This window comes from Cololabis saira, chromosome 18, assembly GCF_033807715.1.
Source record: "Cololabis saira isolate AMF1-May2022 chromosome 18, fColSai1.1, whole genome shotgun sequence".
Classification (NCBI taxonomy): domain Eukaryota; kingdom Metazoa; phylum Chordata; class Actinopteri; order Beloniformes; family Belonidae; genus Cololabis; species Cololabis saira.
The window spans coordinates 37614977-37630015 of NC_084604.1; the positions used below are offsets into that span (position 1 = coordinate 37614977).

General features: G+C 38.1%; 1 protein-coding gene across 3 annotated transcripts in view; it reads left to right on the forward strand.

The window, feature by feature from the left end:
• Positions 1 to 1977: 1977 nt before the first annotated feature.
• The window catches only part of vta1 (vesicle (multivesicular body) trafficking 1), a 31771-nt gene continuing 18709 nt past the window's right edge, over positions 1978 to 15039 (forward strand). For all 3 annotated transcript variants that reach the window (XM_061707112.1, XM_061707113.1, XM_061707114.1), the window contains exons 1-4: positions 1978 to 2169; positions 11712 to 11806; positions 14127 to 14254; positions 14366 to 14441. In XM_061707112.1, coding sequence (XP_061563096.1) covers positions 2070 to 2169; positions 11712 to 11806; positions 14127 to 14254; positions 14366 to 14441 — 399 coding nt within the window. In that variant the 5' untranslated portion in view covers positions 1978 to 2069. The remainder of the gene's footprint in view (positions 2170 to 11711; positions 11807 to 14126; positions 14255 to 14365; positions 14442 to 15039) is intronic.

The following is a 15039-nucleotide window of genomic DNA, read 5'->3' on the forward strand; positions in this document are numbered from 1 at the left end:
TGTATCAAAAAAACATAATTAATGTTCATTTTTTCAATTAAAGGTTTGTAACGAATCACTTTACTCTTTTGTGCTAGTACGTCCGGGTCGGGGGGCCCGGCTGGTCTTAGACACAAGTAGGGGGGGCAAGGAGAAAAGGTTGCGAACCACTGCCTTAGATCCTCAAATAAGAGTCTTCTCTTCAAACCTAGAATTCACACTAGATCTGCTCACGGTGCTTTCAGTCACTACGGTTCCAGGAACTAAGGTGTGGACCAGGACCTGGACCCGGTCTGCTCCAACAGCAGGAACTAAGTTCTGCTCCAACAACCCTCTTTCAAAACCAGACTAAAAACGTACCTTTCTGCAATGGCGTTTGACTAAACTCTACATGATTGGCTGAGTGATAGCACTTTTGTTATAATGGAATTATTGTTGTTATTGTTATTTTTCCCATGACATACTTTTGTCTGTTTCTGTTATTGTAAACCTGTTTATTTTCTTTTATTTGAAACAATTTCTGGATGTTTTTTGTGGCAACTGATGCTGATTGGCTTTGTGCCTGATTTGTAAAGTTTTGAAGTCGACCAGATCCTTAACTTTGAGTGTTCTCAGTTTGATTGAGTGGGTTTGTTGATTCTCTATACAGTCAAATGCCTGTAGCTTGAATAATCGATTAAGTCTAAAACGAACCTAATGTTAGAGTTGATGTGTCGTTTTGCCATAAAGCCATTTTGATTCTTGCTTATTATTTATTCTAAATTCTTTTTCAAACGTTTTGCATAAACTTGTGATAGAATTTTGTAGTCTATGTTTATTAATAATAATAATAATAAATATATATATATATATATATATATATTTTATATATATATATATATATATATATATATATATATAAATATATATATATATATATATATATATATATATATATATATATATATATATATATATATATATATATATATATATATATATATATATATATATATATATATATATATAATATTAATATAATATTAATAATATAATTTAATAGTAATAATAATTTTCAATTACTAAATTATCTTTATTTGGTTTAGGAATTAAGGCTTCTTTTCATTGTTGTTGTCATCTCTTCCCCATCTATGCATTCTTTAAACATAAGAAATAAATTGTCTTTAATTAATTCCCAAAAACATCAGTAAAATTAAACTAGAGACCATCATTCTAGGTGATTTTTTTTATCTTCATTGAATGCACAGTTTCAGAAATGTCTGAACACAAAAGCTCGTCCTCACAGGAGTTTTTGAAATGATCAGAAGTCAAAGGGGTACATTTTTTAATGTGATCCATAAAAGTGTCACATTTTGACCGGTCAAATTCTGATAATATATAAAAAGTTTGGTGATTCCGGTTCACTTTACAGGAGAAACTAACTTTATTTATTTTTTTATTTTTTTTATTTAACATTTGCAAACAGTACAATGATAACAAAACTTCACATTATGCAATTTCAAGTTGAATTTTAACATATAAAGAGTATAACTCAAATAAAAAACAAAACAAAAAGCACAACACATTACAACCAGCCAGGAGATTATAACAGAAAGCCAAAACATTTACATACATTTATGGTTTTGATTGCTTTTGAATTAGTATAAAAACTTAAAAGAGTCCAGATACTGATTTAATTCACAATGAAAAGTAAAAAAAGAGGGTTTTTTGTGTAAGAATTTGGATTTGTGGATGTGGAATTTTGCAAGGATAATCAACAAATTAATAATAAATGTTTCTTTTCGCTTTGTTCTCATCGTTACATGGTCAAAAACACCAAACAACACATCCTTACAAAATAAATTAAAATCAGTTTCAATTCTTTCAGACACAAAGTTACACATATCACTCCAAAAAATTTGAACAAACGGAGAAACTATAAACAGATCACGGAACAAGCGACGTCATGACGTCAACACGCCCCGCCCCTCAGCTCCGCTCCCATTGGCTTCAGACCCGGAAGTGCTTTAGCAGCTCTAACAACAATACAGCAGCGGTGTCGGTTCTGCTGGTTCTGGTGGTTCTGGTGGGTTTTCCCGTCTAAAGTCCTCATGGCGGTACCGGCTCTACCGGTCCAGCTCAAGGCCGTCCAGCACCATCTCCGAACCGCGCAGGAGCACGAGCAGCGGGACCCGGTGGTGGCGTATTACTGTAAGTTCTGGTTAGTTCTGGGAGTTCTGGTTCTACTGGGGCTGGTACTGGACCAGGGTCAGGCCAGGGGAAGGGTCGGTCCGAGACGGGGACGGGCTGCACACCAGACAACTGGGTCGGAACCTCCAGAACCTTCAGGGGACGGTTTAAATGGAAGCAGCTAGCACTTCCGTAGCATCGAGCTAGGATTGTTTTTATTATTGAACACAGTTTATAAACAAGAAAAACACATTTTATGCAAACTGCCAGTAGAGGAAATACAATATAAGAAAATATAACATTTTGGGAGGTTTCATGAACAAGAGACATTTACACAAACAATAAGAGACAAGTAAAATTAAAACAGAGGAACAGTAAGGCATTTTAAAGCAAATATCGACATTTCAGAAAGAGACCTAAAATAAAAGATACTTTGATATATTGCTTAATAATTTTTTTTGCAGTTATTTGACTTAATATTTTTTATAGAAACAAAAAAAACTTAATTTAAAAAACATTGGAAAGAGGCTTCATTTTCTCTCCACTTACAACAGTATAAATGACATTTAGCCAGTAAGAGAATGACATTAACCAAGAGAGACACCGATTTGTCAATTGTATCTATGTAAAAAATAATATTAGCGATTTCTAATTTTGGAATGTCGTTCATTTTTAAAGATAGCCAATTTCTAATTTCACACCAAAAAGTTTGTGAGACAGAAAACAATAAAAACGTGTGATCAAGTGATTCTTCAGATTCATTTCAGAAAGGACAGGGATCAAATTCAAATTTAGATCTTTGTCTCAAAAATTCAGCGGTTGGATACATTTTATTGATCAATTTAAAATGAGTTTCCTTGACTTTGGGGGGAATAATGGGCCATTTGATATAGTTTGAGTGGCTTTTTCCCGTGCAGACAAACTTAAAGACTGTGAAGTGTCGGAATATAAACCTCTTTGATAGGCATTAAATGATCTCGACTTAAAGATGGCACTTGTAAACTTGTTGTTACATTTCTTATCCAATAACTCATAATCCTCAATAACTAACACAGCTATAGAGAACAAGGTAGTGCCGAAAAACAATATCTATCCCCCCTCACAAAAATAAGAAAAATAGAGGAACATATTTTCTCATCAACAAAACATATTTAAAATTTTTCAAGTAACAAAATAACATATTTGAACCATTTTTCAGACATTGTTTTTTCGGCACTACCTTGTTCTCTATAGTATACACTCTCGAAATGTCGAGAAAAAAGTCGAAATGTTGAGAAACAAGTAAAAATTTTGTGAATAAAATTTGAAATGTCGAGAAAAAAGTCAAAATTTCATGAATACATTTGAAATGTTGAGATAAAAGGCGAAATTTCGATTTTTTTTCTTGAAATTGTATTTCAACTTTATTCTCGACATTTCGACTTTTTTCTCAAAATGCATAATGAAAAAAAAATCTTCCTCCTCTGAAATAATTTTTTCTCTTGCACGGTAGGGCTGGGCGATATGGACCAAAAGTCATATCTGGATATTTTCTAGTTGAATGTCGATACTCGATATATATCGATATTTTTTCTGTGCCATAATTGGGGTTTCCCCCAAAGCATTATAGCATAGCATCTCTGTTAGCATCTCTGTTAGCATCTCTGTTAGCTTCATTTTTTCTGATCAAACCCTTAAAAAAACAGTCAGTTTTAATACAAAGCCTCGTGCCAAATGTCACACAGGTTCCTTTATTAACAGAGGTCTGCACAATATCAACATGTATAAAACAAATGAAATAAAAATAAACTGCCTGCATATATAGAATAAAAATGCTTCTTGAATAAAATAAAACAAATATCCCTTTCCTGCAGAACAATTAAATTAAAATACACTGTAATTAATACAATGTAGACAGTAACAGGCAGACTTTTCCACTGAGGTTGACAGTTGTGCAAATAACAAAACATTTGTGCAAATCTCAAATAAAACATTCAAGTCAATTTGTCACAAAATAAGCTATATCAAAATCATATTTTTTTTTTTTTAAATCGATATAAACGATATTGTCTCGTACCATATCACGTTTGAAAATATATCGATATATATTAAAATCTGGATATATCGCCCAGCCCTATTGCACGGCCCTGATCCTCTTCCGTAATAAACCTAAGTATCAGTAGCGTTTTTTAAGTATTTCTGAACCTGTTTACTACAACAGTATAATAAAGTCCTTTTAGTTTTGGTTCCACCCCAATAATTGAAGGGGCCCCCTCTGGTCACCCCTGGGAAACAGTTCTGGAGGAACCGCCCCTGACGTGGTCTTTCTCCCCCTGGATCAGAGCTGGTTTTAGGACGGGGAGGGTGTTAGATCCTGCTGGTCCTGAGGTGGAACCAGTGACCCGGCCGGGCCACTGGAGGTCAGCAGAACCTCATCTCTGCACCTCCGGGTCTCTGGACCTCCGGGTCTCTGGACCTCCGGGTCTCTGGACCTCCGGGTCTCTGGACCTCCGGGTCTCTGGACCTCCGGGTCTCTGCACCTCCGGGTCTCTGCACCTCTGGGTCTCTGTTACCGCCGGGTCTCTGGACCTCCGGGTCTCTGTTACCTCCGGGTCTCTGCACCTCCGGGTCTCTGCACCTCCGGGTCTCTGGACCTCCGGGTCTCTGGACCTCCGGGTCTCTGCACCTCCGGGTCTCTGCACCTCTGGGTCTCTGTTACCGCCGGGTCTCTGGACCTCCGGGTCTCTGGACCTCCGGGTCTCTGGACCTCCGGGTCTCTGGACCGCCGGGTCTCTGCACCTCCGGGTCTCTGCACCGCCGGGTCTCTGGGAGAACACGGCTGCATCAGGGCTTCACTCAGCCAGTCTTTTAGTGAGACCTGTTGATTGACATGTTCCTGTCTCCATGGAGACCGTGATGACAGTTAGAGACGCATCTGCGTCTGAAATTCTACACTTCCTCCCTAATGAGTAGCAGAAACAGTGTGAGATTTTTTTAGTGCGTCCGAAACATTAGTACATACTCAATAGTATGTACTCTCCATACTCAATAGTATGTACTAGGGGTGTAACGATTTCCGCAACTTCCAGCATATTCCGCAATTTCACCGCATAAAAGCACATAAAAAACCCGCACATTTAATCGCATAATCAATGATTTTAGCCCGCAGAATCAATGATTTTAGCCCGCAGAATCAATGATTTTAGCCCGCAGAATCAATGATTTTAGCCCGCATAATCAATGATTTTAGCCCGCAGAATCAATGATTTTAGCCCGCTGAATCAATGATTTTAGCCCGCTGAATCAATGATTTTAGCCCGCTGAATCAATGATTTTAGCCCGCAGAATCAATGATTTTAGCCCTCAGAATCAATGATTTTAGCCCGCAGAATCAATGATTTTAGCCCGCAGAATCAATGATTTTAGCCCTCAGAATCAATGATTTTAGCCCGCAGAATCAATGATTTTAGCCCTCAGAATCAATGATTTTAGCCCGCAGAATCAATGATTTTAGCCCTCAGAATCAATGATTTTAGCCCTCAGAATCAATGATTTTAGCCCTCAGAATCAATGATTTTAGCCCGCAGAATCAATGATTTTAGCCCGCAGAATCAATGATTTTAGCCCGCAGAATCAATGATTTTAGCCCTCAGAATCAATGATTTTAGCCCGCAGAATCAATGATTTTAGCCCGCAGAATCAATGATTTTAGCCCGCAGAATCAATGATTTTAGCCCGCAGAATCAAGGATTTTTGCCCGCGTTTTTCTGGAGGGTCTAATAACTGTTTAAGTTTTAAAGAGAAAGCCAGGCCAACCATTTTCCACAAACTGAACTAAAAGTAAATGTCAGGTTTGCATTATGATCTTCAGTTTCATACAAGTACAAATATTTAGACACAAACTGAATAGTTTCTCTCATGTATGATTTTACTTTTTTTCTTTTCCAGAAATGTAACAACTAAAATTAAATAAATAAATAAATGTGTTAGGTGCGGTCGTTACTAGTCAACACAATGGATTAATATTAATAACACAATATCGCGATACAGTTTGTCACCTCCACGACACGTTTCGTGGCGTTTTTGTATCGCGAAATTTCGTGGCACGATATCTTGTTACACCCCTAGTATGTACTATCCATACTGATTCTGGAGAAATGTATTAGTGTGGATCAGGACTCGTCAACCCGCGGCTCTTTAGCGCTGCCCTAATGGCTCCTGGAGCTTTATCAAAAATGTTTGACCTTTTTTTCTTCTTCTTCTTTCTCTTTTTTCCTTTTTTTCTCTTTTTTTTCTTTGTTTTTTCTTCTTTTTTTCCTTTTTTCACTTTTTTTTCCTTTTTCCTTTCCTTCTTAATCTCAACATTTCGACTTTTTTCACGAAACTTTGACTTTTTTCTCGACATTTCCACTTTTTTCTCAAAGTTTTGACTTTTTTTCTCGACATTTCGACTTTTTTCTCTAAATTTTGACTTTTTTTCTTGACATTTCGACTTTTTTCTCAAAGTGCATAATAAAAAAATAAATCTTCCCCCAGTTCTAACTAATATAGAAACATGCAGCATGCGTTGTCTTCATTCTAATTCTGATACAAGACTTTTCATTTTTTGCGGCTCCAGACATATTTGTTTTTGTGTTTTTGGTCCAATATGGATCTAAAACATTCTATTTTATTTTATTTTAGGGTTCTTCTTATGTCTGTTTATTTTATTTTTTATTTTCTATTTTTCATTTTATTTTATTATTTTGTTGTTTTGTGTGTCCTGTATTTTATTTTATTATTTTATTTTCCTATTATTATTATTATTGTCTTCAGTCAGAGTTTTATTGGTAATTGTTACTTGTTTATAATTATGTATTTTACAGGACTGTCTCATAAAATTAGAATATTGTGATAAAGTTCTTTATTTTCTGTAATGCAATTAAAAAAAAAAAAAAAAAAAAAAAAAAAAAATTTCATACATTCTGGATTCATTACAAATCAACTGAAATATTGCAAGCCTTTTATTATTTTAATATTGCTGATTATGGTTTACAATTTAAGATTAAGATTCCCAGAATATTCTAATTTTTTGAGATAGGATATTTGAGTTTTCTTAAGCTGTAAACCATGATCAGCAATATTAAAATAATAAAAGGCTTGCAATATTTCAGTTGATTTGTAATGAATCCAGAATGTATGACATTTTTGTTTTTTTAATTGCATTATAGAAAATAAAGGACTTTATCACAATATTCTAATTTTCTGAGACAGTCCTGTATAGTGTGTGTGTTTTGGGGGGTTTGTTTTGTTAAGTTTTGTGTCTTTATTCATTTACTTTTTTTTTTTCCTTTTTTGTGTGTGTGGTAAAATATAAAACGGGGTCATTTGTCAAATCTTTTTAAAAATGTTACTTGTGTAATAATATGCATCGACTACCCAATAAAGAAACATGAGGAAAAAAAAGAATAAAATCACAGCGCAGGAGAAATGTTACCATGGTAACAACTCCCCCTCCCAACGCCAGGAAGTGCCGTGTGGCTCTGTGTCAAACGTGCGGCCCGAGAGAGATTTTCACGCGGCCCGCGAGAAGTTTCCAACGCAAAAAACCGAAATGTTGATTTACTAAAAAGGAAGGCATAAATAATTGCCATGAATCGCAGCATATCCCATAATATATTTCTTCTACAAATCCATCGTTATTCCACAAATAGAGCAGTTTGACATTTTTTTAGTTTTCTAGAATGCATTTGCTGATTTTATTTCTTTGTAGACGGTTGTTTATTTTTATTAACTGACTACTATTATATATTTTCGTAGGGAAAAATATCACTGCTAAAAAAGATGATAGAAGATATTTATTGGGAGAATTTCAGTTTTGAATACGAGGATAGTGACAAAGTAAAACAGTTAAAAAAGAAGTGCTGACTTTTTCAGCACACTGGCGTAAATATCCGCGCCAATTTTTAAAAATAAATACACTTAATTGTACTGGAAAAATATCTAAATCACAAAGAAACACTCTCGGATGTAATAAAAAAGATTTAGCTTTTAATTAAATTTCCTATAAAAAAGCGAAATATAAAAAAAACATACTTGTTTCTGTTTATCTTTGTAAAATGATATTAAAAGTATCTTATATAATTTGAAAAAAAACGAGAAATTTCAAGAAAAGATACTGAAGAAATATATTTTACATAATTAGAGTGTAAACAAAGTGCATATTTCCTTTAAAATTAACTCAACTGATATTGGATTAGATAACAATAGTAAAAAAAAAAATTTCCGCACCGTTTTTGTTATTTTGAGCGTGCGGCCCGCGAGACAAAATTGGTCAAATCCGCCCCCCAAGCAAAATGAGTTTGACACCCCTGCTCTGATTGGAAGGCCCAATTAATTAACTAATATTTACTCAAAAGTTTGCCGAACTAAAGTCTACTTTTTGAAAAAGAAAGAAAGAAAGAAAGAAAGAAAGAAAGAAAGAAAGAAAGAAAGAAAGAAAGAAAGAAAGAAATGAGCCTGAAAGAAAGAAAGAAATGAGCCTGAAAGAAAAAGAAAGAAAGAAAGAAATGAGCCTGAAAGAAAAAGAAAGAAAGAAAGAAATGAGCCTGAAAGAAAGAAAGAAAGAAATGAGCCTGAAAGAAAGAAAGAAAGAAATGAGCCTGAAAGAAAGAAAGAAAGAAATGAGCCTGAAAGAAAGAAAGAAAGAAATGAGCCAGAAGGAAAGAAAGAAAGAAAGAAAGAAAGAAAGAAAGAAAGAAAGAAAGAAAGAAATGAGCCAGAAAGAAAGAAAGAAATGAGCCTGAAAGAAAGAAAAAGAAAGAAAGAAAGAAATGAGCCTGAAAGAAAGAAGGAAAGAAAGAAAGAAAGAAAGAAAAAAAATGAGCCTGAAAGAAAGAAAGAAAGAAATGAGCCTGAAAGAAAGAAAGAAAGAAATGAGCCAGAAAGAAAGAAAAAGAAAGAAATGAGCCAGAAAGAAAGAAAGAAATGAGCCTGAAAGAAAGAAAAAGAAAAAAAGAAAGAAATGAGCCAGAAAGAAAGAAGGAAAGAAAGAAAGAAAGAAAGAAAGAAAGAAAGAAAGAAATAAATGAGCCAGAAAGAAAGAAAGAAAGAAAGAAAGAAAGAAAGAAAGAAAGAAAGAAAGAAAGAAAGAAAGAAAGAAAGAAAGAAAGAAAGAAAGAAAGAAAGAAAGAAAGAAAGAAAGAAATATTCCCGTTGATGACACTTTTTGTATTGGTATTTTTTTTATCGTTATTGGAATAAATGCTAGAAATTATCGTGATAAATGTTTTAGTCCAAACCGCCCATCCCTGTGTGTGGTAAAATATAAAACGGGGTAATTTGTCGAATCCTTTTAAAAATGTTTATTGTGTAATAATATGCATTACATGGACTACCCAATAAAGAAACATGAGGAAAAAAAAGAATAAAACCACACACCGCAGGAGAAATGTTACCATGGTAACAACTCCCCCTCCCAACGCCAGGAAGTGCCGTGTGGCTCTAAGTATTACCTCCCAATTAATTAATTAATATCTACTCAAAAGTTTGCCGAACTAAAGTATACTTTTTAAGTATATACTGTTTATTGTGGCGTTTCACCGTATCACTGGAGGCTTTTATGTTGAAACAGCTTTAGTTCCTCTAATCTTCAGTAAACATGTTTGTTTCTATCGTTGGAGTGACTCTGCTCTATTCCGCCCTCCGGTGGCCGGTCAGGGAACTGCACTTCTGCCTGCTGAGTGACTGCTCTATTCCGCCCTCCGGTGGCCGGTCAGGGAACTGCACTTCTGCCTCCGGCTTCACCTTTACGGCCAGATGTGGGGCAGGAAGTGCAGCAGGTTTTCCCAGACCCCTCCAGAGTTCCCGGTGACTGGAACCAGATTGAGAGTGAGATCAGAGCCAGCGCTAACTCGCGCTGACGGGGTTGGTTTGGTTCTGGGATCAGAGTCGGCGTGACCCACAGACACACCAGGCGTAATGGAAAGGAAATGAAACGTTACCTTTGAACATGAAAGTCCTGCTCTCAGCTCCCTGCACGCAGGCGTTCGCTCCGTCGGGGTAATTGCTCGGATGTTTTAAAAAACACTCCGGCTCTTGTTTGATTCACACTTGGGCTTTGGTCTCAGTTTGGCTTCAGAAGAGGAAATAAAAGAAATACACGAGTGAGTCCTGATGCTTTTAGGTTACCGTGTTTCTGTGGGTTTGATCTTCGTTAAGAAGGTCTGGAACAAACGTCTTTTAGAGATGATTGAGGTGAAGAACTTGAGACTGTAGACGTGAGATCGCTGGATAACGTTCACCGTCTGGAGCTCCGTTTCACTGTCCAATCAGAGACATAATGACGCAGGGCTGGGGATCGATTCAAATGTTAAGAATTGATTCAATTCTTAAGATTGAAAATCGATTATCAAGATTCGATCCGATATTGATTTGGGTTACTGTTAATAAAACTGTTTTTTCAGCTGTTGCATGAATTATATGACTGTAGTTCTGCAACGTATTAATACTAGTATTATATTGAGATTCAACAGCAAGTATTGCAGCTAATGATGCTGTAAGGACCAATCAGCTCCCAGAATGCTGATAGAACTGAAACAGAAACATTGTGTGGGTCAGAATTACCAAACAGATCCAGGAGGAAACAGAGACGGATGAAATCGCTTTTATTTTTTAACACATTCCGTTTTTTCAATTTTCTGTGTTTATCGGGTTTTTAATTTTTGAGAATTTGGTTTTTAGCATTTTATGCAAATGTAACCCCAAGACAGTATATAAAGTAATTAAATATTTAGTTTTATTTAGTTTTTAGTTTAGTTTATTTATTTAGCAATATAAGACAAATATGAACAAAAAATTAAAAACAATGAAATAACATGCAAGGAAAGGAAGAAGCCTGGTGGTTTATATAGAATCATTTCCATATATGAATAAAAAACCAAACAAAGCTACACAAGGGAGAGTAAAAAAAAAACAAAAAAAACACAAGAAAATGTAACTCAGATCAAATAATAAACACTACAAAGATGAAACAATAAGAAAGTTCTTTAAATGTTTTTTGAATATTGGCAAGAATTGTGATGATTTAAGAGATTTATTGAGTGAATTCCACAAGTGGTGAAAGATTGATGTTTCCATGTTCTACAAAACGGTAAATTAAAATCATCTTTGTGCCTTGTGGCATAAGAATGAATATCGGAATTAACACAAAATAAATTATGAAAAGAAGAAGGAAGATGTTGTATATAATTTTTAAATTTGAACATGAATAAACATGTTTGAAAAATGTTCATTTTATTGACGGATAATAATGAATATTTTGGGCATAAACAAAAAAATACCAAAGTTGTAATGTAATGATGGAAAAAAATCGTTCTTTAGACATACGAATTGATTTTTAGGAATGAATATGACCTGGTCTCGGTCTCCTGGTCTTCCAGCGGTCTGTCCGTTAACCTTTGACCTCTTCCAGCGGTCTGTCCGTTAACCTTTGACCTCTTCCAGCGGTCTGTCCGTTAACCTTTGACCTCTTCCAGCGGTCTGTCCGTTAACCTTTGACCTCTTCCAGCGGTCTGTCCGTTAACCTTTGACCCCTCACCCCCCAGGCCGGCTGTACGCCATGCAGACGGGGATGAAGCTGGACAGCAAGACGCCGGAGTGCCGGAAGTTCCTGGTGCGGCTGATGGACCAGCTGGAGTCGGTGAGTCGTTTTTCATCCCGTCAGGGGTCGGGGGGTTGTGGGTTCGGGGGGTCGTGGGGTCATGGGGGGGTCAGGCTCTCTGAGTGCTGTAAATCTTCCATTAGATGTTCCTCTGCCAGGATCAGAGCTGCCTGAAAGGATGGGGGGGGTGAAAGTCTGAGTCTTCTCCTCCGTCTGACTCCCTGCAGCGATCTTACCTTCTTATTCTCTCCTAAACGGTGAGATTAGTGAGACGCCTGCATTTCTGAAAACCATTTAGATGGATTTGGAATAGGCCTGTGTTGAAAGGCCTAAATCAATTCTCATATTAATTCCTAAAAATGGATTCGTAAAGATCGATTATTTCATCATTACATTACAACTTTTGATATTTTTTATGTTTTGTTGGACACCAGAAGAACTGGTGCCATGTTTTTGCCTTTAAACATGTTTAAAGGTATAATTATAAGTTATAATTGCATAAATTGTCTATATTTCATTACTTTATATATTCTCTTGGAGTTACATTTGCATAAAATTCTAAAAACAGTTCTACTAGTCCTGGTTGCAGTTCTACTAGTCCTGGTTTAATGTTTTTTTTTTTTTTTTTTACCTTGTCTGCACACATATTAATGATTGATACCATGACGGTAGAAACCAAAAGTATATATATGTGCATTATTACTATATTTAATATATATACATATATATACGCATACGTATGCATACACATACATAAATATACACATACAAACCCAGTGATTTTTTTTTGGGGGGGGGGGAACACACAGAGACACACGTCAAGCACTGGAAATCTGCAACAAAAAACCATAAACAGAACACGAAACCGGCATGGAGCCGACCAAAACATGAACAGCAATCGATCCAAATCTTGAGATCTGATCGCAGTCTGAGCTAAGCTACCGCTACCTAAACCCAAAAACTAGAGAGCCAGCGTGTGTGCGTGTGTGCGTGTGTGCGTGCGCGTGCGCGTGCGCGTGCGCGTGCGCGTGCGCGTGTGCGCGTGCGCGTGCGCGTGTGCGTGTGCGCGTGCGCGTGCGCGTGTGCGTGTGTGTGTGTGTGTGTGTGTGTGTGTGTGTTAAACCAAACAAAGCGCCACCTGAAGTGTATCTATAGTGGGGGAGGGGGGGGAGCAACCCCGCCACCCGCGAGACCAGAGGCCGACAAGGAAGAACCTGGAACCCAGGCCACCGGCAACCCCACAGAGGGGATAAGTAGGAGGGAGGCAACCCACCGCCTGCGAGGCCCCCCCCCTCGCCCTCCCCCCCGGCAGTGGCTCGGGAAGAAGCAGCCAGGGATCCCACGGCGGCGGACCGCGACCCAGGCAATCCCCGGCCTGGCCCTCGTCCTCCAGGCCAATTACCCCCACCCGGCAGGGGGCCAGCCTGCCCGGAGAGACAGAGCCACCCCGGCCGCCGACACGGGCAGGTGCACCCGCCCCCACGAAAGTGGCCCTCCAAGACCAGAGGAGCGCCCCGCCGCAGAGGCAGCGGGGGGGACCGGAGACGGGCCCGGAGAGAGGGAACCCCCCAACAGGGCGACGGAGGGGGAGCGGAGGCCGAAGCCAGGAGGCAGGACCAGCAAAGCCGGCCTTGATAAGACACCCGCGCCCCCCCACCGGCCATCCAGTAGACGGGGGCCGGCCCTCCGAGCCGGGCCAGGGCCCCACCGTACCTCCACGGGCGCCCCGTCCTGGTTTAATGTTTAATACTAGTATTTTTTAATGTTAATGTTAATAGTAGTATTTTTGCGACCATTAGGCGCATATAAACGTTGTATCTTTTTTTAAAAATGTACCGCGCGCCCAATGACGCAATGCGCCCATTGTATTATTGTAAAGGCTGATTGTAAAGGCTCTGCATCATTTCCGAGGGGCTAGGCGTGTGTGTGTGTTGTAAGGCGGCGCTCCGTGTGTGTAGACGGCGCCTTTTCGGTCGGTGCGCCGTGTGTGTGTGTTTTAAATACAGAAATGACACACAAAACTGAGGGTGCGCCTTTCCACACGGCGTGCCGAATGGTCGTGAAAATACGGTAAAGAAAGAATGTTTCCTTGTTTAATAAGTGAATGTTTCTGTTGTTTAATAAGTGAATGTTTCTGTTGTTTAATAACTGAATGTTTCTGTTGTTTAATAACTGAATGTTTCTGTTGTTTAATAACTGAATGTTTCTGTTGTTTAATAACTGAATGTTTCTGTTGTTTAATAACTGAATGTTTCTGTTGTTTAATAACTGAATGTTTCTGTTGTTTAATAACTGAATGTTTCTGTTGTTTAATAACTGAATGTTTCTGTTGTTTAATAAGTGAATGTTTCTGTTCCAGATGAAGAAGGATCTGCTGGACAACGAGTCCATCAGCCAGGAGGTCGTGGGGAACGCCCACATCGAGAACTACGCCCTCAAGATGTTCCTGTACGCCGACAACGAGGACCGGGCCGGACGCTTCCACAAGTGAGGACACACACACACACACACACACACACACACACACACACACACACACACACACACACACACACACACTTATTCCTGGTCCACTCACCCCCCTCTTTTCTCCCCCAGGAACATGATCAAGTCCTTCTACACGGCCAGCCTGCTGCTCGACGTCCTGTGTGTGTTCGGGGAGTTATCGGAGGAGGTGAGACCCGAAACCCGTCTGTTTACAGGGGCGGGTTCTGGGGACTGACCCCAGAGACCAGAACCAGAACCAGAACCAGGCCTTTACTCGGGTCCTTCACCCTGGATTCAGATCCAGAAGGTTTGAAACGTCTAGCCCAGAGTTCGGCAACCCAAAATGTTGAAAGAGCCATATTGTACGGTGGCCGAGATCCGCCATTGTTGAAAATAAAAGTAACGCTGCAAACGGAAACAAACGCTTTGCAAATAAAATTAAACGCTGCAAATAAAATAAACGCCGCTGCAAATATAATTAAACGCTGCAAATAAAATAAACACCGCTGCAAATAAAATGAAACGCTGCAAATAAAATGAAACGCTGCAAATAAAATTAAACGCTGCAAATAAAATTAAACGCTGCAAATAAAATAAAACGCTGCAAATAAAATAAAACGCTGCAAATAAAATAAAACGCTGCAAATAAAATAAAACGCTGCAAATAAAATAAAACGCTGCAAATAAAATAAACGCTGCTGCAAATAAAATTAAACGCTGCAAATAAAATTAAACGCTGCAAATAAAATTAAACGCTGCAAATAAAATAAACGCCACTGCAAATA